The sequence below is a fragment of the Cephus cinctus genome, unplaced genomic scaffold (genome assembly GCF_000341935.2).
Source record: "Cephus cinctus unplaced genomic scaffold, Ccin1 Ccin1_scaffold0230, whole genome shotgun sequence".
NCBI lineage: Eukaryota > Metazoa > Arthropoda > Insecta > Hymenoptera > Cephidae > Cephus > Cephus cinctus.
In genome coordinates this window covers 370,750-398,743 of record NW_014332946.1, presented here as the reverse complement: position 1 = coordinate 398,743, position 27,994 = coordinate 370,750, and the positions used below count along the sequence as shown (strand labels likewise).

Sequence of the window (27,994 nt, the reverse complement as noted above, 5' to 3'; positions counted from 1 at the left end):
TCCTTCCATATTATTTTTGTTTGGATCTTCGATTTTTCGTTCTTTTTCTTCAAATTTAATTCTCCTTCAAGTCCCACGATGTCGTCCTTTCGTCAGCTTCGCGAATCCTTAAACCTGAAAGTACAAAGGGCCAGTGAGTAATACGTACCGGTCGCACAGTGAACAAGGGAACGGAACTGAATGCGGAATGTTCCTCAAGCAGGAGGAATGCGATCCCCGACAGCTCATTGGTCCATAGGTAAACGATCGGCAGAGCGTCTAAGATCATTTTTCTAAACGGGTCAAACCGGTCTGCGAGAGCGAAAACACTGCCGATCCTCACGGTAGCAACAAGTACACACGTAAGATCCAGTTCATGACACAATGTCCTGCCCCAATCCGATCCCTTTATTCCGGATCTTACAAAACGAGACAAATGCAAATATTTCAAAGAGTCAAACCAGTCATGTCAAATTAAAAATTTAATTCTCTAACATAACCTCAAATTACCTCGACCATCATACAGGTACCAACACTGTCATTACACCCGTACAACACATTGCGATCGATAGAAAAAAATTCTCTAAATAACAAAAATTCAACTACACGTAGAAACCGTTTTCCATTTATCAACAAAAAAATTTACGAAAATCCAAGGACCAACTAGATCCAATTTTGCCACGAAGTGATCGCGATATCGTATCTAGTCGTGTACATCGCATTCGATGTCACATTATTTGTTCAATCATCGTCACGTGTTTGCGCAGCTTTACGTACGAAACAGGGACGATAATTGATTCGTGGTAAACAATTCTAGAAAAAAAAAGAGTTTCCTCGCAGCGCAAAATGCGAGAGACTTTTTATTCTCCACTACAAAAAATCCCATAACGATACTCGAACCTCTGCCTTATGGGTTTACAAGTCACGGACTGCTGCCTGTCGAAATTATGAAATTTCGTACGATCCTGACGACGGCAATGAGTACGAGATGACGGAGTTATTTTTTTCTTTCTTTATTCCTTTCGTTTTCCTCTTTTCGAATTTCGAGAGTTTAGCGCGATGACGAACGCTCGTGCGCCCGACGCGTCGCTCTCGCAACTGTTTCAGATTCGCGTCCGTTGCACGAGATTGTACCAACGGATGCCATGGCATTTGCCTCTTATGGCGGGGATACGCACGTACCTACATACCAACGTTGTTATATACCTATATTCCAGACGTATATATATATTCATCTACACTGTTTCTTACGATAGTATGGTATATCTGTGTCCACCATTGCAGGCTGGAAGAGTGCCGTTTCCGCTAGAGGTATAAATACACCTGGTACCGTCATGTCTAATGCCCTTACTCTTTCTACGGATAATCAAGTCAAACTAATGTTTTATAATACTTAGGAATATGGTTGATTCAGTCTACATAGTGATTTGGAAGAAATGACGAATTAAACGATTAACAGTCGACGTAGTAGCTACAGGTTGATTCGGAATAGATTAAATTATTCAAAATGCAAAACTGTATGAACGTCAGAGAAAAAACAAAGAAGGGTTCGTGAATTTCGGTTAAGGTTACGTTCGTCCTTGTCTCGCTCACTCAAGTACCCATAAGTCCGTCTCTCTCGCACTCGCGGCAGGTATACAGAAATTCGTTAAAATCCGTCCTACGATCGATCGGTCGAACTTTTGAATATTTCGATGGAGATCGGGATGTCCTTTGCTGGCTATTTGCATTCCAAGTACGTGTCGTACAAAATGGTGGTCGATTAATGTGACTGTAGAAATGTGAGCAGTGCATTTTAACTTACGCAGTAGAATCGTTCCTGCTGTTCGAAAAATTCGTCTATCGTCGTCAATCGTACCACTGTTGTTATTCTATTCTTAGGTTGGTACAGTTTAATGCTTCCCCGATGGAATTTGCAAGACGCGAAAGCCCTCGAGCACGTATATTGTACTCCTTTGTAAAAATATCGCCTTGCAACAGGGTTTATCGTTACTCAATGCGCCATTGGCGCCTTACTCGAGATTCTATACATCAACTTTTGAGATTCCTTCTTGCAAGATACTATTGGATATACGAATATATGTGTACTGTTAGAAATGTAACGTGCCCTATATACCAGATAGAAGTTTCTAGACCATGCTTCATTACGTTACAGAGCGACTCTAGAGACTTTCGTTATATCGCGTGTGTCATATGTGCACACAGTATAGATATTGTATACAGAGCGACACGTGCCTATGCGAGCCGTGTACGTAAAGACGCCACAGAGCGCGCTGGTCGTAAGGACCATGGTAAAAACATATGTTGCGAAAACTATAGGGAGAAAAAGGATAGACGTATCGCGGACGTATATTCGTTATTAACTGGCAAAGTCCGCATGTAACGGGTGTTCGGAAATAAAATTAACAAAATCCACAGGTCAAACCTCATAGCGTGACACGGAATGCCATTGCCGTTTCCATGGTTTTTGGTTTCACGCTAGGCTGCCTCTGCGTAGGTCCCTAGTCTAGTTTCGCAAGAGTCAAATACTGTTACGAGAACTCCTTTTTAACGGTTATACTATGTATATAATTACGATAGTCATGCTGGTCCGATATAACAGTGAAGCAGAGAGACATTCGTAAACGTCCAAAAGAGATTGTAATGCAGGAACGAGCTTTTCATAATTCTAGTAATAGGATAGGAACTGTTCTAGAATTTCCTAGGAAGACGTATGCCGTAATCCGGTATTTCCGGATACCTTGAAAGAAAAGGTAGACTGTGATCGGGGTATTTAAATAATCATGCAAGAAGGCGTGTAATCGGATGTCGAGAAAAATTACGTTCTTCGTTTACCAGCTAGGAAATGACCATGACAATACTAATGCGTGTATCCTGTAAGCGTGCGTTACGATGGAATATTTGTTAATAAGCTTATATTGTCATTGATACCTTATGTTCACTGTTCCATAGTTCGTTCCAACGTGCTGCACTGTATCCACGGGAGCAAACATTTCTTGCGACTTAATTCCGAACTGACGGATGCCTGCAGGGGTAAACAGTTGGCGCCTTTTCGGAAATTCAAAATGGTCGAGCAGAAGCGCCGCGTTGCGGTGACGTTCGGTAACGTGATTCAGCAACAACGAATCGTCGAGTATCAAGATGGTAATTCGAATCGTAACTGTGCACGCGGATAAACACTATACACTAACGACAATCGCACACGGAATGGCATTGGCACTCACGAGATGGCAACGTGTATAATCGTGTGACCCATGACCGTTAGAAATTCAAGTTTTCTGTTGCCAGGGGAAAACGTGACACTACGCCGGCTAAATTCACGACGTTCGTTCGTCTCCGGTTACGCTCGGACGCTGTCGATTTTCGATTGAACGTTCTGTTGTGCTGCTCCTTTCTGCTTGTCGCTGCCACTGGCGAAGACAAGGTAAGTTCTAAGCGAAGAGAACGTGACTACGGGAACGACTATGTAGGTACCCACGTATGATGCTTGGTACCAATAGCGTAACGTCGTGATATTTTCGTGGGAGCCTCTGTCGCTAATCGCACACATACGTACGTGCGTTTTAATGCCACAAATGGAGGCGGATACACAGGAGTGCAATAGCGATCGTGCTGGGTCGTCTAGGTGACGTCAACTTCGGTAAGTTACACATTCGCCTTAATGTCTCCCCTCTTTACTTTCCTTCGTCACCCTTATTACTACTCGTTACTATTTCGACGAGTCTTGAACAGTACTGGTTTGACTTTAGATACAGACTATCTATAAAAATACTACATAAGGATCCCGTTAATAGATTCATTTGTCCCATAATAATCTATACAGAATACTTCTAACGTTCTTGAATTTTAGATTTGTGAATGTGGACTGTGATCTTTTTTTCAAGAAGCTGTACACCTTTGTATCTTGATCGAGAAAACACGTTCGTGAAGGCAAATAGTTTATGGTATTGTCTCATGGGAATTTTATCGCTAGCAATTGTTATTTAGTTCAAATATTTCATCAGCTAACAAGAGACACTCCTCGTCGACTACGCAATTAGCTATAGTTCAGCAAGTATGCTTAAAAAGTGTCATTCTTCTTGGAATCAAATGGCTTTGACGACTCTGACGTACATGATTAGGATAATCGTGGATCTTCCGTGTGATCTTGGGATATAATAATAAAACTACCTGCGTCGGTGTCTGGAAGGGAATCACGATGGAGTCAACAGGAAATGGACGTTATCTTTTGCCAAGAGAAGCCAATATGCATAGTATGCATGAATAAACTATCGTCACGATGGCTGACGAGAACGTCCTTTAATTAAGGAATGATTAATTGATGTGTATATCTCATGCTTGTCAAGCAGCTACGTAACTCTATTGAATATATCTATTATTTCATCAAAACAAAAATGATAGTCACTATTGATGCATCATGGAAACACGATGACCTTGTTATTCCATATTTTTTCTTTGTTTTTTTTTTTGTAATATTCGTTACTAATTATTTTTATCGCTATCAATCATTAGTTTTAATACATAATCAAGTGATGTTTGATATAAAAATATTTTACAAATAGATATTACGTAATTTAACTGTCATTTGTTCTTTGGGTATGTCATTGTTATAATATACTATTACGGTGTACTCCAAATTATTAGAGTATGATGTTTCTAGTTTTAATGGTTAGAACCAATTACGTAACTCAGGCCGGAGGGCACGACCGTAACGTTTCAGAAGGATCAGCATCGTTTCTACAAGAACCGGTCGCTATCGATTCATCCTCGTCGCGCCCGTGAAAACGCCTTAAGCCAGATCCCTCGATTCTACCACTGCTTTAGGAATTAGTCACCCCTTGGAATTCCACTTATTGTGCCTTGCCGATCGATTCTCTGTTTCGTACTCGGATGCCGTTTCCAAGAAATATTACTGTCTAATCAGTGTGGGACTGTCTAGAAGTGATCATTAAATTTCGTTGCCATTCATCCAGTCATCAGAAATGACTCATCGAGCATAATACTGTATTTGTGCCAATGTGACGCCATTTAGTTTTGCTTCATCCCTACATAATAAAAATTCATCAAAATCCTACTCGCGATAGTGACTAATATCGCCGTAGATTTTTATATTTTATTAACTTATCGATGCTCTGATTAGTTTTCTATTATCATTATTTTGCATGAATTCTCTAACGATAATCTCAGACGATAACGTGCTCTCTATCGATAACATTTTTAAACTGTGACTAATGTAAGAAGATTCATTCGACTTTAAAATCGATGTATTAAAATGCCAAGCGATAACTATCGATAAGTAGATTTCTACTACGATGACTTATCGATCGAGAGGTATCTACTTAATCACAGCGATAATCCATAATAGAGATGCGTCCTTTGACGTGTTCACTGGCGTAACGTGTGGACGATCCTAAGCTATAAATAACGCAAAAAGATCATTATTCGTAAGACAGGACAAAGTGAACAATCAACATATTAGACCGAGGACAGAATCCCGCGTGTCGCAATTCCCGCAAAACGATACTACCGAGTCGTTTGCGTATTACGTACTGTCATCCTAGACGCGTTGTGGTGACAAAGGAACAATTGTCTAGGACACGGTCGCTAGATACTTTATATGAAAAAAAAAAATTAACATTTTTACTTCTTCCGCTGTGCGACCGTTTCCGATAAATGACCGGTCGTTGTGTAGGAAATTCAAAAATTGGCGCGCAACGTTTCCGTTATGCACGATAGGTGGCTATAGGCCGTCCGCCATGATGCCGGGACATGATGCAAGCGGTTGAAGGGCAGATGGATGAGTGGAGGTTTAAATGTTGTTAGAGAGACTGTAGGTTAGACAGGATGAATTTAGTGGCGGGAAGTGCCCTCGTTATCACGCCAGTCAATTGTTTAATCTCGGCCTCTTTTGCTCCCTCCTTGGTAGCGCGTCGGCGTCCCGACGCCATGGCCCACGAGACCACGCGAAATGCGTTAAACTGGCTATCAAGTTTCTGAGTCACGTACTTCTTTGGCGACGCACGCCTACCGTTGTCTCTTATGTCGGTAGCAGGTAATAGGGATTACATTGATAATCATAGCTGAATGATATTGAGCCATCGAGATGGTATTGAGAAAATATTTAGTGCTCTTTGGATGGCAACCATAAGTCGAGTACAGTATTAGATAATTAAGTAGGATATAGGGACATACGATCCTAGGAATTAGTTAAGGTACGTATCAATTTCGAAAATGGGACTCAAAGCTGTTTCAATGGTAAAGACTGACCGGACGTTAGCTTGTTAGATGACGTTAAGCCGCGTTCACATTGTAACTGTCCACGAGCTACTCCACGTGAGGTCTTTGTGTTTCAGTTTAGAATGATTTAGGAGTCCGGACTGTGGCGGTTAGACCTGCTGGTTCGGAGGAACGATCACTGGTAATTAATATTATTTATTTAGTCATTTGACGCATTGATAATTTCAATTACTTATTTACTCAAATCATTTTTATCCCATCTCGTTGTGTACCAAGTACTTGGGCTAATTACTGTTTTAATTATTTAGATCTGACACCGAGGAGATATTGTGAAGAGGATCAGCCGCTGGGTATTTTTGTCTCTTAGACAAAATGTACAGCATTTCGACCCCCTCCAGAACTTCTGTGCTGGTTCCAGTATAGCTGCTGTGATCAGAGTGTCCAGTAGCTGTCAGATGCTAAGTTCTGTAAGGCTAGTCTTTACTGATATCTCGACGATGGATCCGGTAGCGCATAAGGGCTGGTATTGATCAGGTATGATTTTGAAGATTTGATTTTTGACTATCAGCAAATGATCTCTTATGTGGCTTACGATACTGTGATTTATGTATTTCTGTTTCAATTAGGATTTCACTCACCTAGACATGCTCCTCTGAAGCCGCATGTTGTGAATGATGATTTATTTTTTGTACGTCCGTTATTTCCGGTAGTGGTGGTATCTTTGGTGGTGGGGATATCCTGATGACTTGTTCCTCAGGATTATTGTCGTCGGTCCTAGCTGTCTCTTCTTCCTCTAGGACGAAGCTGGTCTTTTTTGGAATTTCTGATTTATTTTTGTGTCCTTCACTCAAGCTTGTTCTTCTTGGCATGGCGTGTGGGTGTCCAGGCTCGTGTGTTCTTTCAGGAGAATCTGCGAATCTGGTGTGCCTGTAGAAAAATCATATGAAATGCTGTATTGTGCTGGAAGCCTTCTAGGGTTAGATAGCAATTAAACGATTTGGGTATTGACCTAGAGTCCAGTGTGGAACGTGATGGCGATTTTTTCATAGCTCCAGGATAATTCTGTCCGTCTATAGTCGCTTTCGAAACTGATCTTCTGATAGAATCCTCTATGTTCGTTCTGGAATCATTTCTTCTTGATTCCAAAGTCACCCTGGATCCTTCCTTTTGCATTCTCTTATCGTCCTTTCCATAAATACTATGCTTCCTGTTTCTTCTGAGACTGGCATTGATATCTTCGAGCACCTTATTGTAATCTTCCTGATTCTTAAGATCCTCCACGGTGTAGCTAACAGAACTGAAGCTAGGATTTTTCTGATAATCCTCCGGTTCCAAGGTCTGTAACCAAGTGAAACAGAAGATAAATATAACAAAAAACATTTAAAAATCTTGTTTAATAATCAATATGACTAACCTCATCTTGCGTATAGAAAGTCGCAAGTTTTTGGTTCATCGGCACATTGACGCTACCTCTTCTAGGTGAATCATCAGGGCCGGTGATCATCACTGGTATCGGTGTTGGTGGAGTAGGAGGAGCATGCATATGTAAACCACCGACGGAAGATGCCAAACTGGAACCGGAGCTGGTAGTCAGTGAACTGCTGGAATCATCTCTAAAAGCTGGAAAGGTTCCTGAGTTGGTATGTTCTGTATGAAAAAAAAATACAAAGTATTTAATACCCTAGATAGAACAACGCAACTAAAACGGTAAATATTATATGATTATACAATAATATAATAGTAATAATAATTTGATAAAAGTTCCAGATAAACCAAGATATTCTCATCTGACGGTTAGTGTCACCACAGATTCAATCAAGCCAAAGAAGATACCTAATTGAGGTCAATTACATTTCCCTGTCTTTGCGCGCTATAGGAGAGCACATCTCTGTCCAGCACTCAATTAGATCATAAATTACGGTATCAATTAATCAATTGGACCTGACGAATTCAACATCTCCAAGCCGTACTCGTTGCTAATAACGTAACGAGTATCTGCGATACTTACCACCTTTAGCGCGATGCATCGCCTTCAGTTGGTCCAGCTGCGCCGCAGAACACAGTGGTGTATCGACTTCATAAGTATTATTGAAAAGTGTGTAATTAACTTCGTATTCGCCAGTTTCCTTGCGAAATGTTATTATGTGCTCAAATCTGTGACCCCAGAGGATTTCCGACGGCAGATAAGAGCTTCTTGCTTGGGTAGTCATACCCGTGGATTCTATTACACCTGTAAGTGATAACATTGAGACAAAGCTGTATTTTTCTTAATCTTTCTTATAACGTTTTTACATATTTTTTTTAACAGTCACTAGTGCCATCTACCTTCGAGCATGACGATGATCTCGAATCTCTCGCGAAGCATGTCACTGGCTGATAGATGATAAAGTGGCGAATGCTCATCTATCTTATGGATAATGGTGGTCGGCCATATGAAGAATATTTTGTCTTCTTCGCCATCACCTCCGACCTTCAATTCCGTTTGGAAGAATGGCAGTAACTCACCCTCCCTCGTCACCTGAAATTTCCCTTGAGGTTACGTGGTGGTTAATAGACGTGACTAAGAAATTCAATTAGCTAAATGGTACAGCAGCATTCGATACTCCTTAATGAGAAGTTACGTATTTTAAGGTTATAATTTTCTCTCTATTAAAATAATGAAATTATTCTGTTGCAGTTCTAAAGTTTTATTGAGAATCTCATTAAGGAGCCGAAGAAATGATCACAACCCACCTTTCGTTTAATCATCTGTGCCCTGACGTGAGCTTCGATTATGTGACTCTTCCTCATGTCGCCGACGCGAAACATCAGACAGGGTTGACCATCCCTCTGGCAAATTACGGCATTTCGCGAGAAGAGTAATGTCTGAGTACGTTTTTTGGGTCTTGACAATTTTGCAAAGACTATTCCCACCATGAAGGCCTGAAGAATTACGCCGGTCATTGACTGTATGCACATTATGAATATCGCCTCAGGACATTCTTCTGTGGTATGCTTCGAGCCGTATCTAAAAATAAGAAACGGGTTACCGAGTGATGCCTTTATTAATACTTCTTGTAATTCTCGTACCTTTAACGAAGGATAAAGTAAGAGCGTTCTAGATTTTAAATGACATACCCAATGGTGTGCTGCGTCTCTACCGAGAAAAGAAAGCAGCTGGTGAATCCGCGTATGTCCCTGACGCACGGTGTGAAGGAATCATTATTTTTATTTTCCAAATCCAAATCTCCGTGCGTGTAAACAATCAACCACCATACTAAGGCGAAACCCAACCAGGACAGCATGAAGTTCATGGAAAAGACCAAAAGCGTCCAGCGCCATTGTGCATCTACTAAAGTGGTAAAGATATCCTGCAGTATGCGAAATAAATATTAATTATACAGTATTATTGTTCAATAACAAACGTATCATTTATTTCAGATATTATTTTACCTGCAAGTAACGACGTCTTCTCTTCGCTACGTTTCCTTGTACCACGTTGCAGTCGCCGTGCTTGAAAACGACGCGTTTGCGTACGCGTCTTGTGCTGAATCTCGTCTGTCGATATCTGAAAGAAAATCAAGCATAAATAATGTCAACGATCTTGACAGGAGGAAATGCAAGGACTTTTCAATTTCTATTCTAAATCTGTCCACGACACGAATAGGGTGCAGTAGTAGTAAAAGTAGTAGAAGGTCCGACGTCTAGGTTAACCTTACTCCCACGGATTTTCTTGGAGGCCGTTTAAAATGGATTATCATTACCACCAAAAATATCTGACATTTCTAATGCCACGACGGCCGAATATACGATTAGAGATTTACTTCCAAGTCTCGGGAGTCTACGGGCACTTGGCCAGAAACAAATTTTCAGCGATGAGACAGAAGGCTGGTAGTTTTATGAAATTATGAAAAATTGAACGCGTCGTTCACGTCAATATTTTTTATAAGGAAAATATGTGTAATAACGTACATAAGATATCTTGCATCCGTGTGATAGTTAGGCATATTGAAATATTTCTTTAAAATTCCTACTACTACCTTCAACTGTGAAATTCTTAACGGTCTTAAAAGCAAATAACTACGTATGATTTTCTATCCTATGAGATTTTAGGATATCGCAATATTCTTAGCTAGTCTTATTTATGCAGTCGTAAATCTGTATAATAACGTGAGGCATCGCGTCGTTAACGTACACGATCCATTTCGTTTTCTCGACGATTGAATCGTCGCGGGGGGTGAATGAGAATGTGGATTAGAGGCAGCGAACACCGCAAGTGTTTCCTGGAAATAGGAGTCATTTATTTTCCACGTTTCACGACTCCGGGCATTATTGTTAGTTTTAGGAAAGGGTATTGGTCAATATTTATTATTGCGCTTGGTCGATGGACCCTCTTGGTCGCGATGAAGAAAATGAAAAGAAGCTCGTAAAGTCAAAGTCAAGGGGAAAAGAAAACATAAAATTCTATATAAATATTTGGAGATTGAAGCAATCTTCTGATAAAGCAATGCTTACGGCTTGTAGCCACTTCGCGGTGTGTGCTGTGACTTGCAACGTGAATTTTACGTGGCTATAAAAAGAAAGAGGTAAAGAAAACCCTTAAAAAAGTCCTTCCAGAGACTGTGAAGATCCAGTGAAGTATCTGAGAAGTCGTAGGTCAGGGACGTTCAAATATTTGTCTAGAGGCTCTTGTACTGGAATGCTTGACTTCGGACGGGTATCGAGGGTTTATAGGAAGTGGATAATGACAATTTATTATCAAGCGTAAGGTTAGGTAACTTAAAACGAAAGTCAATGGCCATTTTTATTCGTTAATTATAATTACTAATTAGCTCGTTGCGGGGAACGAGTGTGCGTGTACTTATGCAGACGCTTTACCTATACTATGTATAATGTTCAAGGTCCATGTGTACGTCATTGTATTACGACACTCGTGTTACAGAATTTTGTAATTTTGACAACAACAACAAAAATGTGAATAATTTCAGGCGTTACATCAGTGGCGGCCAACAAGGAAATTTTGTTGCGGAATTGCTGTGCTTTTTGGCAACGTGGACAGTGGCTAAGACCGTCGCGCTAGTAGATCCCTCTGAACTTGCTACACTCATGGAACAGGAGGGACGCCAGGCGTCCTTGTGGACGCTAGACTGAGGTCGCATGTACTCGACCATTTTCATTTCGTCTAGGAACCGCCGAAGAATTCGTAGAAGAGGATCCGAAGACAGCAGGATCGTAGCCAAATTCTGTGCGAAGTAGTTTTTGCAAAAGTTCAAAATTGCGCCAAGACCTTGACTACACGAGCTTGGAAAAACGGCTCGTAAAAGTCGTTTTTGTTTTATTAATTTTTTTTTATCGTCACTACGTACTACCAGGTTAATTAGTTTCTAGAATGTGGCAAAGTATAGGTTATATACAGAGCTCTGATTTAGTGCGACCCTGACACCGTGACACAGGACAGAAATAGAGCATCTTATGAAAATTTAAATTTTCGAGAAAGCTTTCCAGCTCAACCTGCCAATGGCCCAATATTTTCTTTGTTCTCTTTCGAATTAGCTGCTTTGTCTCGTGAATTTATGAGCTTCCTTGATCTTTTTCAAACGTCACAATGTCTTGCACAACTATTTTCACTGGGCTTAATTTTCATAAATTCTTTATGCAATTCCTGTCAGATTCTAGTTTTGAACTTCCAAACGACGATGCGTCAGTGCTTTTGCCAAATTTTAATTGGCCATATATAATAAACGCTCAGTACCTCGATGGATTTTTGCCAGACGCGTAACGAAATTTTCTTTGTCCCTCGTAGACGATACGAGCAAAATGCCATGTAGTGTACACAAGTGTTTCCGCAGCTTGCGCGCATGCGGTGCAAATGCGAATGCGCCCACGCAAACGGTAAGTGTTTGTCCAATAGGCGCCGACTTACTACAGTGTAAATTAAAAGTTTCTCTCACACGATAGTAGAAATGTTGACGTTTAACATAGTAAAGGTAAACGAGCAGTGCCAAAATAGAATTATGCTCGTTTAACGGCTACGGACATTATTCAATAAGAAAGGAAAGAAGCTCGCTTCGCAGATCCAAGGAAAATACAGTCTAAAGCAGAAGGAATATTGTATTATGGATAAACAGCGTTCAGAAATTTCTAGAGCATCCGTCGTATCGGACGCCGTGGAACACACTGTACTATTTCTCGTTAGCATAATGGCGTAACTTAGCAAGACCCACGTGAATCGTACGTCACTAATCTATATACAGTTCAGTGCACCGTCAGTCGAGTGTTAAAGAAAGTATTAAGTCCTCAAGCATTTTTATCTTAGAATTTTCAACGTAACTGACAGGGCCGCATCGTGTTACTGTCGCCATATTGTTTTTGATATAGCGAAGTACACAAGTTGTCCGCTAGAGTGCGAAGTTTCTCGAACGAAGGAACGAAACTTCGGAAATGCAACAAACTGATAAATATTTTATACGTCAAGAGCAACAAAACCGAAACAAGATAAACTCGTGATTGTGCGACTACTCAAGAGATTGCAACTGGGCAATTATTCTATCCGGGACAACAGGATGCCATTAACCGTTTCTTGCTTTCTGCTTGCTCTTTAATCACGCAGAGGCGTGCCGTACGTACAGTTATCCCTATTCACAACCACAAATACACGTCCACTTCCTTCGTCTATTTAGCTTCAGAACTGACTGGCTTTGCCGTACGGTCGTAATAATCGAGAAAAGAAACTAAAGAGAACTCGAGTTCTTTGATTCATCGAACAATATTGAAAACTCCAATGGATGACATTAGGCAATAATAAAAGAGGTTGAACGAGATGAAAGGGCTTATGGGTGAAAATCCCAAACAAAAAGAAAAATGCTCAAAGCAGTGATTTTCCGTACTTAAGGCATTCCTCGCGCCAAGCAGCCTCGCCGGAAGTCGTCGCTTTGTAAACTAGCATCGACACCTGGGAAATTGCCCTTCGTAAACCGGAAAGAGCCATTCCGTCGCCGAGATGAGTCTTAGAAGGTTCCTGAAGCGATTCCACGGCTGATTTCGTTGTGGCGTTATTGCTCTCCATAGTCTACGTAAGAATTTTTTTATTTCCTTTCTCTTCCCTTTTTTTATACAAATCTATGTATATATACGTATGCGTATATAAGTTTTTCGATATTTATATTGTATTTGTCCATTTTCTCTTTCGACACGAGATTCTTATCGGTGCTACCGTCACGACGAAATACTCGTCACAAAATTTGCACTGGTGCGTCGCGACGCCGATATTCGTCCCGCTCACGCGAACTTGACGCCCCGCGACATACGATTTAGTAATGGCCGATCTCAATCCTTCTAATTTTAGAGTGAACCTTGCTCGAAACAAGATGGCTGTCTGCAAGATATTCTTATGGAAGACACTGCTGTAAAACAGACGGCTATTGTCAATTTGAGGACAGTGCACTTTTCATTTTTATGAAATTTTGTTTTTCTTCCACCATCAATTTTCACTTGACGTTTTCAAAGCCAAATGTCACAGCGCGTCCACAGCCAGAGGAAGATCCAAATCAGACGTTTGCACCACATTCGTTAACCACGCGTATTTCAAAGGACGTTTTTTTTAAACACGTGTTTCTTGCAAATATGCTTATTTACAAAAATTTACTTATACATTTTTTCACTTTAACTGAAGTACTATATTCATATTCAGCCAATTGGAATAATTTCAAAAAATTATAATTAAAATCAAAAATCGATTCTACAATTTCACAGACGTATCGAACGTTCGAGTGTCACATATTCACTTTGGATACATTGACCGAACTCAAATTTGGTACAGCGTCTGTTTTCGAACATCTCTTTTATCTCGTCGATTGACATTCGCAAAATTATTATCTGATTTACGAGATCGTTAAGAAACACGAGTTTTTTTTTATTTACACCAACCAAGTAAAAATATCACAACCAGCCAAGCTTGTATTAAAATCCTCAAGAATTTCCGCTGACACTGATAATACAGAAATAATACAAAAAAATTTCGAACGTTTCGCCAAATATTTGCAAACGAATCGTCAAAGTGAAAATTTCACCAAAAAATTTTCTCACTCATTCCAATCAGGACCGATACTTGCAGCAGGCTAATTAACTCCGGCACTAACGAACGAGACGCTTGCGCGACACTGTCCGTTCCAATTGCACTTTTGGCTAAGCCAAACCATTCTTTATTTCTTTTAATCCATCATGCGTCATCCTGGCACAGAGTCGATCACGACCAAAGTCATCAGTAAGTGCATAGAAAATGTGAGCCTTGATAACAGGTCAGATATTGAGTAAGGATCATCAGAGTCAATAACCTAATAAATGTAAAATTAAATTCCCAGAGTTATACAATATATATATATATATTTTTTTTTGTTACGTTATATACATTGCGTATACAGGGTGAGGCATTTACAGTGACCAGGTCGATTTTTTCAGAAACGAAACCACATAAAAAAAATGTTCAGGCAGAAAAAATATCCGACCTCTACATTACCTGGAATATACTATCTACTATCTCTTTTCTCTCATCCCGCCTTATCCCGTTCTACGATGAATTCGAATCCTTTTGAAGTGCGAAACGCGAGGAAATTTAAGCCAGACATCTTTAAGACAGCTAACAGCCCTAGTCAAATTACGTTTAAAGCCGCGTGCACAAATTGCCCCAGGTAAGTACGTAGGCTACCTAGAGCGGATATATTCTCTCATTTAAAAAATATCTTACAACCTGTCAATTTCAAGTCATCAGTATACTTGTACTTTTAGACTCAAAATTAAATGCTCTTTTGATTTCCGGAAGTAAAATTACATCATCTTATTGAAAAAAATAAACTCGGTCTTCGAATTACCTTAACGCCCGCAATCAGGTAGGAATTCAATAACGAAATCTTCCGTCCCTCTTGAAACCCTACAACTTCTGTCTGAAAAAATTTTTTATATCTGTCTTCCCTTCCAAAAAAATTGATCTGGTCGCTATAAATGGACCACCCTGTATATACGCACAAAATAATCATTAGGTTTATATTATATTGTTTATTTATATTAAATACGTACACAAATAGTAAAAACCTCGCACAATTTTTCACCATCATTTACGTTTTTCCGCAATGTTTGACGAGCGTGTCTATTTTTAGATCGACGCCACGTCGAATAATAATTGGTGCAATCACGACAAGAGAAAACCGGAGCGCCACGGTTACTATTTTCGTGTTATAGACGCGCATTGTGATCCAGATTTTGCCGTGGGTCTGCACGTATTTTGAAGCTACGAAAAATCTCAAAGAATAGGACGCACTTTGTTACTGCTACAGTCAAAGGCAATACTATTTTCGACAGGCACGTCGGTAAAACAGACAGACACTGGTTGGTATTAGTCTCGCGGTGAAGGAGGCCACTTCGAGACACGAAAACCACCTGGACGAATTTACGCGAAAGAATTGGTTTTGAGTTCTTCTTTGTTTCTTTGACTTTAACGCGCAAAGAAAAATAAGGCTACTCTAAAAACGTATGTTGTTTTTAGGGTACAAGCAATAGCTACTCTTCTTTACCATTAATATATATATAATACACGTATGCAAACGCTAGCTTGACGAGGTAAAAATATTTAAAAATAACAAAGCTTTTTTTCTACTTCGAGCATCGTGTCCATATTAATAGATTTCTTTGAAATCTGATTGCACTCGCTGTTACCGGGAAGTTTGAGATAAATAAAACGACTGGTTATTTCTTATATATATATATATATATATATATGCATAAATGATTCCTGTGCACTCTTGTTATGCCTCTTGAGTCATCTAACGGGTTTAAAATTTTTCGACGTTCCAGGTGACGCAATAACTTCGTAACGGTCTAACCTAACCTAACTGGACCACGTGGAAGATTGCAGGAAACTGATGAAAATAGAAAATGGACACTCTTCGCATGCGATTGCTATTAATATATGATTATACAACTTTTATTCGAACCAGAAGCGTTAAGGTAAGAAGACAGCAATATTGCTAAAATCGAAAACACGCGGACTGTCATTTACTTAGACATTCTTATTAGGACTTTAAAAATTTAACTATTAATCGTTATCTTAGTCCTTGATGCTTCGAATTTTTATTGCTACTCATGAAAATGGAAATCGAAGTGAACTTTATTTCCAGCCATTTAGGTTTACGACAGGCAATAAGTTTCGCACTATCACATAAATTCAAAAAGAAAATTTCAAGGCGGTACATTTATTATAGCGAAACACTTAATATATTCTACTACATTAAATCCAACCAATCGAGTAATTTGACGATGGAAAGAATAAGAGAACAGCAATGGTTACCGGTCTGGGTTACCTCATAGAAAATAAGTAGCGGACAGTGTGAAATAGTCCCGACTATTTAAAAGACAGTAAACTTTACTTCGAAGGTAATTAATTCTTACTGAATTAATTAGCAAGAAATACTCTCTGCAAAGTGGGACCTACCAATCTATTAACCAAAGACTGTAGTCAGGCCGCGACGTCCAATTCAGCTTTGAAGGGGCCATCTCCTTACGAGTCCCAACGTTAATAAGTCCCTTCAAAGTGGACCTGATGCCACGACTCGACTATAGGTCCTATTACCATTCTCTTTTCTACGAAGGACAGTAGTTAAGCCATTAGCTATACGGCCAAGAGATAATTTCTATTAGATCACAAGCATCCCGAGTGATAAGACTCGACCAATAAGATCTCACTAGGACATCCCCACTCTCGTATAACCCGATAATCGGACCATTCAGAATGAATATTACACAGTGGACACTGAGCATAATTTAAATAACGTCCTTAGTTATTTATTTGCCTTTATTATCATTATTATTATGTATCTTGGATCACCAGGTCACGTCCGTTTCTGACGTCCGCGAAAGTTCCTTAAATGTTTACGGGTAATGCTGAGTGATGATTTTTCTTTAAAATTTCTTCTAGCTTTACCTGCTTAACAATGGGCCGGATTCTCCCCGGAAGCTGATCCTGCTCAAGGTCCTGCTATGGAAGCTGCTGAGTACGCCTGGTTTATCCTTAACGGCGACATTCTTGACTGTCTCGTCTGCCGAATCCTCGCAGAGCTTAACGGCGACGGCGGCTGCTGGAACTGCCGAGTTTACCAGGAGTTCGCTCCAGGGCGTCGGGGTACTCGATGTCTTCTTTAACTCCTGGGTTGAACCTTTTAACGAATTATTCTCCGTGCCGAGCATCCTGTACGACGCGACTAACCGTTCCGGTCTCGACTCATAATTTTCGTACGGCTGCCAAGGGATTGCCGGGTGGAATTATATTTGACTACTTTCGATTTCTATGCCACGTCGATAAGGAAGATCCCTACGCGATATCAGATATTTAAGTCTTTTGATCTTTTCAGAAATCCTTCTTTGATCGACCCGAGACGTCGGGAAGTTATTGCTGACGGAGTCGAGGATCAGCTTTGAACGATGCAGCTTCTCCTATTTCGATGATCTTAAACCAACGGATTGCTCCGGACTTTGTTGTTGTGTTGGCAAACTGAGGGAAAGAGTGTAAAATTCAATCAGTTATATTTTACTTTTTAGCCTCTTGATACGGTCTCTTTTTATATGGATTTAGTCACGTATTTATTTAGCTGTTAAATAATGCGGCAACAACCGTCTATGAGTCAGGATTGTTTTGCCGTTGTTTCTTTTTGACTTAACGATATACTTCGGACACTTCGTTTTTTTTTTAATTTTCTAAAAGTCACTGGCGTTTTTCTTTTTTTATTATTGAATTTACTTTACTACGACTCTCCGTGGATCAGATTCGCAGAATTGTGTTTGAGGTTTATCATTTATTACTCGAACTATTCGGACTTTGGGTCAATTGACGATCGGTCTATGAAAACTACCTTAATGGTCGTTCGATAAGAATGCAGCTTTATGAAAATCGAAATTATACTAATGACTCTCAGACAGTTATGTAAGAGTTAATTCAAAAGAACCAGTGAAACTGCAGTCCGACGAAAAGCGTCGTCGTTGGCCGACGCTTTCATGGAAACACTTCGATACTCTCCGCCTCGCGAATCACCTTAACGTTTTTTGCACTCAAATAATCCATTTTCCTACGATCCATCACTGTCTTCGAGAATTTTCTGGCGTATCGCGTTAATATGTGGATCGTAAGTGAACAGCAGCGATACACACGAATTATTTTAAAAATCCCGCCAAAATTTTACATTCACTTTCACCCACGAATCACCTGAACACCAGTAGAGAGACACTAATTTTTCTTAAAAATCATCACGTTTCAATCGACAATTTTTGTAAGACAAATATTTTTCACGTGTTATAACCTCAAAATTTCTTTCACAGCTCAACCACTCAACACTCACCAGAGTCAACAACAATAGATAACACAACTGTCCACTTGATAAAAAATAAATTCTCTTACTACCAAAAATGTTGTCAAACCAATTCTCAATTAACAAAAACACTGAAGACCGTCTGACGTCGCATCACTGAACACTCTTTCGGCATTTATCTATATACTTAACACAAACAACAGTTGCTGCAGAAAACTGGCTCGTAAGATAAATAAAAAATATTAATATTCAAGAAAACGGCGCAATATGCGTCTCCCTCTTAGGCTTTCGATATTCTAGCAGCTCGGAAGGAACGCAGAAACGGAACGTACGGACGATCCACGTTCGGAACCTGTCAACGCGAGAACCACTTCTGAGATTGCGGGCGCCGGCATAAAGCGAAAATAATCTACACGCATGAATATAGCTCGAGCCTTCATGTATAGCAGCCACGTGTGTCGTGAAACGGACACGCGTGCATTACACGCACGGGAGAGTCCGGCCACAAGTTCCGATACGCGAAAGAGAAACAGCCAAGAGAGGCTACGGACGTTCTAGTCTCTTTCGAGGCTTTTTTAGTCTCTCCATTTTTCTTCCTTTATCTTTTTCCTTTATTACTTACCTCTCTCTTTCTCATTCTTGTTAGTCTCTTATGTTCTCCTCGCTTGAATACGTCACATTCATGCTTTTCGTAGTCCTATTAACTAATATGGTATACTTTGAACAGATGTTTATGTGGATATATATATGTATATGTATTTGAGCTTTTTTTTGTTTGCTATTAACAATATTGCAGATTGATTTTTTATTTTTTATACGTACGAATACGGTTGGGCATATGTTCACGTATGGTTGACATACGTGATGAAAATATTACGGTCGCTATAACCTTTCCTGTGCTTTGCTGATTAGATTTCGTGTTCTCGCGGTCTGGTCGGAGATTGGTTGCCATGTAGAAAATGAAAAAATTCTGTACGATTTGGAGATTTCATTTTTGTCTGCTTGGAATATTTTTATATTATTTGTACGAGGACAGCTGTCTCGTTGATAAGATCGCTTCATTGGAAGACGAGTTTTGGAGAATTTTTTAAATCAATTTTTCTTTTCAGTGATAATTCTTTATTCGTGATTGGTTGCTCAAGGCCAACGAATTGGATCCTTCGAGTCGGGATACCGCTGGTTAACCTTCAATTTAATTTGTGTACCTGACCAGCCAACAAATATTTGTCGGATATTGTATTTTCTTAAATAGTTGGACGATATTTAGACTAATATTTTTTACAGGGATGCGTTTATTGTGTATGAACGAATATTGTGTCGTGTCATTATTTACAAACCATAAAATTACAAACCACGTGGTCAGTATATTAATATATTAATGGTACTTACGTAATGATCTTCTTATATCCCAATTACTTCGTACAAACAGAAATAGTCGATTTTTAACGAAACTGCCTCTCACTTGTAAACTATTAATCTTTCGCTTAAATACACACGAGTTGATACATACATAAATATCGAACTATAATGGATTAGCTAGAATAGCGGTGCCACCTGTTAACCATCTTTAAAATTAAAATAGTTTGTCCGTCGATAAAACTAATTATGTAGCGTTTTGTACGCAATAAATTTAACATAAAGCCTTTCCAAGGTGTGACTGAAACATCGTAGCAACTGTCATATTTTATCCCGCTGAAAATCTTAACCCTCATAAAGTCCATTCTAAAATAAGATATCGAGTATAAAATTTAAATAAAAAAGTCTCTTCTGTACTGTAAATTTCATTATTAAAACATTCTCAGACTCTGCGATCTGTAGTTCAAAAACAAAAATTTAAACCAAGTTAGTTGTCACAAATAACGCCGTAGAATAAATTATGATACAATTTTAAAAGGCTGGTAGAATTTTATATCGATGATATTTATTTGTTCGTCTAAGCATCGTGCTTATACGCGTAAAGCGTTCTTGGAAGAGGATCAAGTATTTAAGTATAAAAGTAGTAGTCCTAGGTACTAGGTCGGGATAGATTGACAGTAGAAGAAAAGAAAATTTAATTTAGTTCGTGTGATACCTGAGAGATGGCGACAGTGACGTTTCTAGATTTCTTTGTATACTGACACATCCTCAGAGCTCAGTACGGCCATGTCAAAGAAGTGCAGCAGTTTGTGCTGCTTTAACGTCTCCTGCTTTCAAATAAATATACAAAATGGACACGATGCCTGTTAAATCTTCCTCTGTCGAGAAAGTAAATCGAAATGGTACGATTTGTAAATAAAATCGTACGGCTCCTCTACACCTTTCTCATGTACTTTATATATTTACATGATTTGACGGCTAGGTAGGTACATGTACATAGGATACCAAATATAATACTATGTACTAATATCCAGTGCTACTGAAATAAATTACTCGTTGACCGGACTTTTTGTACCTAAAAGGGTTCTAGAGAATAACTATGAAAAATTGATCCAGATCGGTCAAAGCAGCTTCATGATAAGCGGCAAGTAACTTGCAAAAATGTAAAAATCGCGTAGAGTAATTATAAAATAATTTTGTATCGAAAATTCGACTAATTCGTTACCAATTTGAATACTGATAATAACTGGACCGTTCACCTTATTAGCTTAAGGGATAACACCACTGTAAATTTTTTCAAAAGTCGATTTTTTTTTGTTGGCTTAAAAATACTGTAGACCCTCTAAAATGTGGGGCAAAAAGTCTCATAACGGAAAAAAAATTTCCTCAAAATTTTGAGCTATTTTCCGAGCGCGTCGGGCCACTTCGAAACGACTAACTGCGTCGGATAGATACCTACTGGGAAGGTACAACCTTATGCTTTACATTTTGATTTTGAACATCTCCAGTACCCTAACAGATGTCACTAGAAAGTGTTTGGGTGCAATCAATAGGATTTTCAAACAAAAGTGCGTTAGTGTAGCGTCAGTAAGCGTCAGTAACTGTAGAAGCGTTGGTTATTTTCTCGATTGACATGAAAGTTGTTGTGTTTCACACTAACTATTTATAATAGTACTAGTTATTTTGTATTTCTGAATGCTCTTGAAATAATAATGAGTGATACAAACATTTATTTGGGCAAGGAAGGTACGAAAAATTCGTATCCAACGAGGTGTCGGAGTAGTGTATTATCGAGACGACTGTTGAATGGATACGAGGCTGAGGGTAACACGGAAGCAGTCAGTGCCTCAGCGAAGAAATTAAAAGTGTGTTCAGACGATTTTGATGTAAATTATGGATTCGGTTACAGAATTATAAATTTTATTGCTGTTTTTTCAACAATTGCTCAACATGTAAAGTGCAAAAAATGTGATTCGAACATCTCGTTTCAAGAGAGAAGTCCTCGGGGCTTAGGCTTCAAAATAGTTATTGCTTGCCCGAATTGTCCAGATGTTGAAATTCCAAGTAGTAAATTAATACAAAATGCATATGAAATAAACCGTCGAATCGTGTTGGCAATGCGACTACTTGGAATAGGGCTAACTGGAATTACGAAATTTTGTGCGTTTATGGAATTGCCACGACCGATATTTCAATCTTTTTATGATAACATAGTGAATATGATTTCGATCGCAGCAAAGTCTGTACGAGACGCTAACATAAAAAAAGAAGCACAAGAAGAAAAAGAGGAAAGTGAAGAAATAGGACAGTCTGAAGAGATAATTGTTTCCGGTGGAAATTTTGAAGTACAAAAGAACGAATGTATCCATGACGTACAAAAAATAATGAGTACTCGTCTAAGAAATCTGAAGAAAACAGTGAAAGGCCTCGGAGGAAAAGGTAAATTAACAGCCAAATTAATCAATCAATTGACGGTTTATTATGGATTGGCAATACGTCGGAATGCAAACTCCTTGGAGAATATGAAAAAAGAAATCTGGGCAACCTTATTTCATAAATTATCAACCGACGAAAATCCGCAACACCAGAAATGCTCAGATACTTGGTGTGACTGGAAGAAGGCAGAGTCAGCGGATACCTTGGACACTTACTATCATAGGCCGGCACTTTCTAAAGTTGTTTTTGATGCTATCAAACCAATTTATGAGGATTTGAGTCGAGATGAATTTTTAAATCGTTGCTTGGGTGGCTACACGCAGAATAGTAACAAAAGCTTCAATGCTACCGTTTCGAAACTGGCTCCAGAATCTTATTCGAGTGGCGAAACAGTATTGGATCTAGCAACGGATTTGGCTGTATGCAATTTTAATAATGGACTTACTAGCATTTTGCAAATTATGAAGATTTTGGAAATGGATATCGGCATCCAGTCTTACAATTTCTGCTTGGAAGCCGATGCCATGAGAACGCCGAGCATTTTTTGACGGACGAGGGAAAAGAGACACGCTGTAGCATCAAATCCTCAAGAAAAGAAAACGAGGATGAATATTTGAATTTATGACAACTTTATGGTCCTGGGATAACAGACTGATAGTAAAAAATTTTTATTGACTGAATTTTCAATATTTTCACGTCTAAAACTTATTTGTAAACGTTGAAAGCGTTTTTCTCGAAAAACCATTTTTCAAAACGGCACGCAGCATAACTTCAACAATTTTCATCCTTTTCATTCCACATTTTAACCACATCCTTAAAATTATATGTTAAAGAGAAGTACGTAGGGGAATTTGAATAAATTGATTTAAACATTTTTTATAAACAAATGAATGTCATCTTTTTCGACAAAAAATGAACGACTTCATTCAAACACTCGCCAATTGCTCAAAAATCAATATTTCTAAAATCCCTTACGCAGTTCTCTAGCTATTGTCATGAAGATTGAGTGGAATTTTTTTTTTATTCAAGGTTAAAATCTGCATAGCTACACTGCGTGCCGTGCCGCAGAGCGCCTCAAGTTCAACGTGCCTCGGGCAAATGGCTCTAGTGTCGGCATTTTTATTTATATTTGTATCATAATTTTTCCTTTTGTACTTAAATATAATGTTAATAACTCCACCAAATATTATTATTCTACTACCTTTCCTTCCTTGTCAAAAAAATTACCAAAAAAACGCCTTTTTTCTGGTGTTTACAGTGGTGTTACCCCTTAAAATCAACTAACTCCATTGGTATCTCTAGAGTGGATGGCCTTTCCGCATTCCCCCATACACTTATATCTAGGACAAGATTTAATTGATAATAGAATAATATTATATGTAAGAGTATTTACAGAATATATTTATATCTTTTTTGCAAGGTTCATTTGCGTGATAGAGTATTTATAGTACAGTTTCGTAATGCGGCGTATATCTAATTACCTGAGGCACAGGCGCGCTTATCTTGTAGGATATTATATAAAAATATAAAGCTAGTATAGTTTGACAAAATATTTATCTAATTATTTACAATGTCTAGCGTTCGTATCATTTATCAGACATTTTGCGATTATGCAATTCCATTGACAGGAATACACGCATGTTTGGATCTTCCACTTTGTCCATTATTATTTTCTGGACGTCCGCGTCACTTGTTCTCAGCACGTTGCTCAGTTTCTCTGCGTATTGTATCCACACGCAATTTGCACAGCCCGACATACAACAATTGTTTGGTGCCACTAATTCATCTATTTCTTCGTTTGTTCTCTGCTTATACTTTTTCTCAGTCTCCGTTGTTTTGTCATTCGATAACTTATTTGTCTTATTCTTGGATCCTTCGTCGACATTACTGGACATTCTCAGGATTGTAAATGTATTCACATAATGACTGCATCTTTGTCCTTCTGGGATGAATGTAAGTAAACGAGCCAAACGCGTCATTTCGTGGATCACGATTGAAGATCAGTCGATCAATGTCATGTCAAGTAAGCACTGATCTTGGTAGGAATTGTTATGAATAGATATTAGACCTTGTGTTTTTCATCTCTTCTCGAAGAGACGTAGATTCTTTTTTTAAGTGATATTGACTTTTACTACTTGCCAATTTCTTTCGCACGTCTTCTGTCTCGGTTTATTTCAATTTTCATTGCAATCGGAAGACCTCATAACACATTGCTGACGATTCTCTAACGTCGATAGTAAGACTGGGTCATCTTTTGTTGTCCTACATTATTGACGGTGTGCGCAAGCGCGAGAAGTTTAATGTATTTCAATTTTGTACTTGTAGCTATGAATTGATTGACAGGGTTTAATTAATTTCAAGTACACTTTATGGGGATTTAATATTTTTTTTATTGGTGTGATTTCCTGGGTAATGAATCGCGACGTGATTGTTTTTTACTTAATGTTATAACTGATGTACCTGCTGTTGGTATATGGTTTCATGAATGAGAATGTATGACTTCCCACGTGGGTTGAGGATATGTTTTGTTGAATTTAAATTTAAAGATTTATTTTTGAAGTACAATGGGCCGGAAAATACCTGGAAAAAAACATCGGGGTGTGAAGGATCCAGCGAAACAGCAAGCAAGGCGATTTGAAGAGTAAATAGTTTCTTGTAATATACTATAATTCTTATATAGGTTATTTAATTTTATACTAGGTTAGCTTTGGTTTATAGAATGTATTATTTATGTACTTTTTGTAGGTTGAAAACGAAAATAAATGCTCCGCCAAAAGATGTAAATGAACAGGCTATACCGAAGAGTTTGGCTAGAGTCATCAAGCTTAAGGAGGATGTTAAATCAGGAAAAATTAGGAAGGTAAAGAAGAAACGAAAAAAGAATAAGACTGGACTGATCGAGGTAGGAAAGCAGGTTTCGAAAGTGATACATCCTAAAGCTAGACCGGATAAAGTTGTACCTATATTCTCTCAAAGACCTGGGGAAGATGGACGTGCTTTTTTGAGCAGGGTCAGTAAAGAAACTCAAGCATTTCTTCAAGAAACGAAGTTCGAAAAGAAATATGGAGTTGAAGTTAAACGAAATTTAGAAACTGGAAAGATTGAGGGCCTTACGGAAACACCCAAAAATGAACTAGACGAATTAGCTAAATTGCAAATGAAACACAAAAACACAAAAAAGAAGAAGAAGGTATCTGAAAATGAAGTGAAACTTACTAAGGCGCAGAAGAGAAAGCAGAAACTCGAAGCTAAGAAAGAAAAGAAACTTCAAGATAATATTGATGAGTTTAAAATATTTGAAGATAAAGTCGAGTTTGGAGATATTGTGCATGCACCTCCAGAACTTCGGATACGACCTGGAAAAATGGAGCAAATTAATAGTGCAAAGGTATATGAAATGCACATCAGTTTTATACATATTGATATTAATTATAACTTTTGTTACAGTCAGGAAAGAAAGATCTTCTGCTAAATTCCCTCTTCAAAAAAGATACGGTAAGCTCCTCAAAATCTAATACTGTAGACAGAACTGGGAAACGTAAAGACTTACCAGCAGCAGAACGAAGAATATTGGACAAGCAGCAGTCGGAAGTCATAGCTGCTTACCGAAAACTTAAAGCTCAAAAATCGTTAGGATCGTAAAAATGCTGTTCTTAGTCTCGCAATTAAATAACATTTTTTATTATTATGCAACTGTGGTAATTACACAAGAAATAGACCCAACATAATATAAATCCAAATCCATGAAACCATTTTCCAATAACTAGGAAAGTTTGTAATTCAAGATACATTTTAGCCAGTAGTCCATACGAAGGGTTCGAGCCTGTCCTCAACAGGCAGTAAATTATTCAATGTTTCGATACTCTCTAAAGTCTGATTGAGTTGTACATGACACTTTGTCAACTGTCTGCTTAATTCATGAACCTTATTAAGTTGTTCTGCAAATTTAGAAAATCTTTTCTGCCTTTCCACTGCCAAGTTGAGAATCTTAATAATTTCTGCATCAATATTAGTGCATAAAGCTGATTGTTCTCCTGTGATCATTTGTGCATTAGTATTTAAATGATGTTGATATCTTGCACAAAGATTGAACAATCCAATAGGATCAAGTCTTTCCAAGACTTCAGGATCTCGAATTCCAGGAGGAAGGTTTAATGTTCCACGCATTATCGGAAGGAACATTGGAATGCTCTGTAATTTCACAAGATCTGGATCCTTATCAGCTGTTGGATCAGAAATTGCAGGTTTTACCACAACAATACTATGTGCCTTGTCTGACAAAGGCTTCCTGTGTCCTATAGCTACCAGACTAGACTTTCGTCTAGATATCTCCTGGCCACCTAAACTTTTCCCTCGATGAAGCTGTGACTGCTTATTAGTCATTTTTGGAGAATCTCCAATTGGTCTATTAACAGTATACGATATATAAGGGAGATCTGAGTCTGAACAAATGCTTGGTCCTGGACTGGTACATCTTGGAGGTGTATCATCAGGAAGTCTCTCACGATTAGGAACGCTCTTTCCTCTTCGTAGATGTACAGTTCTAGTTCTGCCTCCATCGGCACTGTGTGCTCCAGCTCCTTGAGAACTTTGTTCAGACCCCATTACGTTTTTACTTTCAGTATCCTTCAACAATATCCTTGTTTACACAATTAACATAATCCAGTTTTATCGTGGCCTCTTTATCAGTTCACCCTTTAATTCCATACAGCTCATTGAAAACACAACAATGATAATCATTTTATATTACAAATCATCAGTAGTACAACACGTATCACTGTAAAACAGTGCATTCTTTTTTTCATATCCTGATCAATAATTTTCTACTGTACTCTATGTCCCACCAGTTTGTCCCCAATACATGGCAGCCAGACAAAAAGAATAGTTACTAATATTATTTATTCACGTACTGAAATTCAAAAGAATGATACAATTATTGTCAAGAATTGACTGCTTTCGGATGTCAAAAATCTGACCCACTAATTTACATTGAGATACCAATACAAGAACAGAAAGTCACTAAAGTAATAATTAATACAGGCTCCATCTATCAGTGTTAGTCATAACTTTTTCCGTAATATAAAGATCAATCGTTTTACCAACAAATGGCAAATTCGTTGGTATCAAAATCGAAGAAAATCATAAAAAAAGAAGTGAGCTCTCTTATCGAAGATAGCTTCCGAAACAGTAATAGGAAAAGTCCTAATATATTACATCGGTGGCTCACTACGCCTTTACGTACGGTAAGCCTTTATTATCTTGCTATTTTAATTGCATCCGTAATTAGTAGTTCCTCATTATACCAAATATTTAAAGCATTTCTCTCTAACAATCTCACTGATCTATCGAATACCTAATGAATCACCAGAAATAGTATCGAATACTGATAAATGATTTGATGGAATCAAATTCCATTTCAATTTGACGTCTGCCTATTGTGATGATAAATTACGTCATTGCCCACGGCTAATTGTCAGTTAAATGCAGTGTAGTGTACACGGCTAATTAGCCCGCGAATAATAGACATCTTCATCTATTCAAAGCGAATCAATTGCTGTTGAATAGAAAAGAGCGTAAAGTATAAAAATGTTTATAACCAAACAAAAATAACAAGCGAGACAAATTTATTAATTTATATAAAGCTCGAGATAAGTATT

At 38.5% G+C, this 27,994-nt stretch overlaps 5 protein-coding genes across 23 annotated transcripts; 2 read left to right on the top strand and 3 right to left on the bottom strand.

Moving 5' to 3' along the window:
* Positions 1 to 48: 48 nt before the first annotated feature.
* LOC107265568 (G protein-activated inward rectifier potassium channel 3) lies at positions 49 to 17,600 on the bottom strand. 4 transcript variants are annotated; one of them, XM_015735157.2, is made up of 10 exons: positions 17,168 to 17,600; positions 9,649 to 9,763; positions 9,334 to 9,566; positions 8,950 to 9,223; positions 8,542 to 8,734; positions 8,225 to 8,446; positions 7,631 to 7,863; positions 7,226 to 7,554; positions 6,855 to 7,143; positions 49 to 114 (listed from the first exon to the last, which is right to left on the bottom strand). In XM_015735157.2, exons 1-9 carry the CDS (start codon positions 17,428 to 17,430, stop codon positions 6,855 to 6,857), a joined length of 2,151 nt encoding a protein of 716 aa, XP_015590643.1. In that variant the 5' UTR covers positions 17,431 to 17,600; the 3' UTR covers positions 49 to 114. The 4 variants fall into 4 exon arrangements, with proteins under 4 accessions (XP_015590643.1, XP_015590646.1, XP_015590645.1 ...); XM_015735160.2 differs by lacking the exon at positions 17,168 to 17,600 and adding an exon at positions 15,268 to 15,459; XM_015735159.2 differs by lacking the exon at positions 17,168 to 17,600 and adding an exon at positions 13,083 to 14,577.
* Positions 3,269 to 26,025, top strand: LOC107265584 (coiled-coil domain-containing protein 137). 16 transcript variants are annotated; one of them, XR_003059145.1, is made up of 14 exons: positions 3,444 to 3,619; positions 3,830 to 3,923; positions 3,984 to 6,191; positions 6,333 to 6,397; positions 6,525 to 6,750; positions 7,696 to 7,856; positions 7,978 to 8,448; positions 8,525 to 8,800; positions 8,894 to 9,205; positions 9,297 to 9,555; positions 9,637 to 13,268; positions 16,042 to 16,194; positions 17,162 to 17,365; positions 18,556 to 18,608. XR_003059145.1 is itself a non-coding variant. In XM_015735174.2 (5 exons), the coding sequence occupies exons 2-5, from the start codon at positions 16,157 to 16,159 to the stop codon at positions 25,977 to 25,979; spliced, it is 957 nt and encodes a 318-aa protein (XP_015590660.1). In that variant the 5' UTR covers positions 13,135 to 13,268; positions 16,042 to 16,156; the 3' UTR covers positions 25,980 to 26,025. The 16 variants fall into 16 exon arrangements, 5 of the variants coding, with proteins under 5 accessions (XP_015590660.1, XP_024938680.1, XP_024938679.1 ...); XR_003059142.1 differs by adding an exon at positions 3,275 to 3,403 and having other exon boundaries at positions 3,480 to 6,191; XR_003059141.1 differs by having other exon boundaries at positions 3,830 to 6,191.
* Positions 20,973 to 23,516, top strand: LOC107265572. Its single transcript, XM_015735162.2, has 2 exons — positions 20,973 to 22,994; positions 23,367 to 23,516. The coding sequence occupies exon 1, from the start codon at positions 21,614 to 21,616 to the stop codon at positions 22,883 to 22,885; it is 1,272 nt and encodes a 423-aa protein (XP_015590648.1). The 5' UTR covers positions 20,973 to 21,613; the 3' UTR covers positions 22,886 to 22,994; positions 23,367 to 23,516.
* LOC107265582 lies at positions 23,875 to 24,367 on the bottom strand. The gene has a single exon (XM_015735179.2). The coding sequence runs from the start codon at positions 24,314 to 24,316 to the stop codon at positions 23,924 to 23,926; it is 393 nt and encodes a 130-aa protein (XP_015590665.1). The 5' UTR covers positions 24,317 to 24,367; the 3' UTR covers positions 23,875 to 23,923.
* On the bottom strand, positions 25,991 to 27,989 carry LOC107265579 (BLOC-1-related complex subunit 5). Its single transcript, XM_015735176.2, has one exon. It carries the CDS (start codon positions 26,940 to 26,942, stop codon positions 26,130 to 26,132), a length of 813 nt encoding a protein of 270 aa, XP_015590662.1. The 5' UTR covers positions 26,943 to 27,989; the 3' UTR covers positions 25,991 to 26,129.
* Positions 27,990 to 27,994: the final 5 nt, after the last annotated feature.

Excerpts from the sequence above, each read along its gene's own strand:
- LOC107265584 (XM_025082911.1), top strand. The coding sequence starts at position 20,801 with ATGGTACGATTTGTAAATAAAATCGTACGGCTCCTCTACACCTTTCTC. Across the intron at positions 20,884-24,897 it reads TTACATGATTTGACGGCTAG|TACAATGGGCCGGAAAATAC; the intron begins GTAGGTACATGT and ends TTATTTTTGAAG. Across the intron at positions 25,726-25,784 it reads AGCAAATTAATAGTGCAAAG|TCAGGAAAGAAAGATCTTCT; the intron begins GTATATGAAATG and ends CTTTTGTTACAG.
- LOC107265568 (XM_015735157.2), bottom strand. The coding sequence starts at position 17,430 with ATGCTCGGCACGGAGAATAATTCGTTAAAAGGTTCAACCCAGGAGTTA. Across the intron at positions 8,735-8,949 it reads CACAGATGATTAAACGAAAG|GTGACGAGGGAGGGTGAGTT; the intron begins GTGGGTTGTGAT and ends GGGAAATTTCAG. Across the intron at positions 7,144-7,225 it reads CGTTCCACACTGGACTCTAG|GCACACCAGATTCGCAGATT; the intron begins GTCAATACCCAA and ends ATTTTTCTACAG.
- LOC107265579 (XM_015735176.2), bottom strand. The coding sequence starts at position 26,942 with ATGGGGTCTGAACAAAGTTCTCAAGGAGCTGGAGCACACAGTGCCGAT.
- LOC107265582 (XM_015735179.2), bottom strand. The coding sequence starts at position 24,316 with ATGACGCGTTTGGCTCGTTTACTTACATTCATCCCAGAAGGACAAAGA.
- LOC107265572 (XM_015735162.2), top strand. The coding sequence starts at position 21,614 with ATGAGTGATACAAACATTTATTTGGGCAAGGAAGGTACGAAAAATTCG.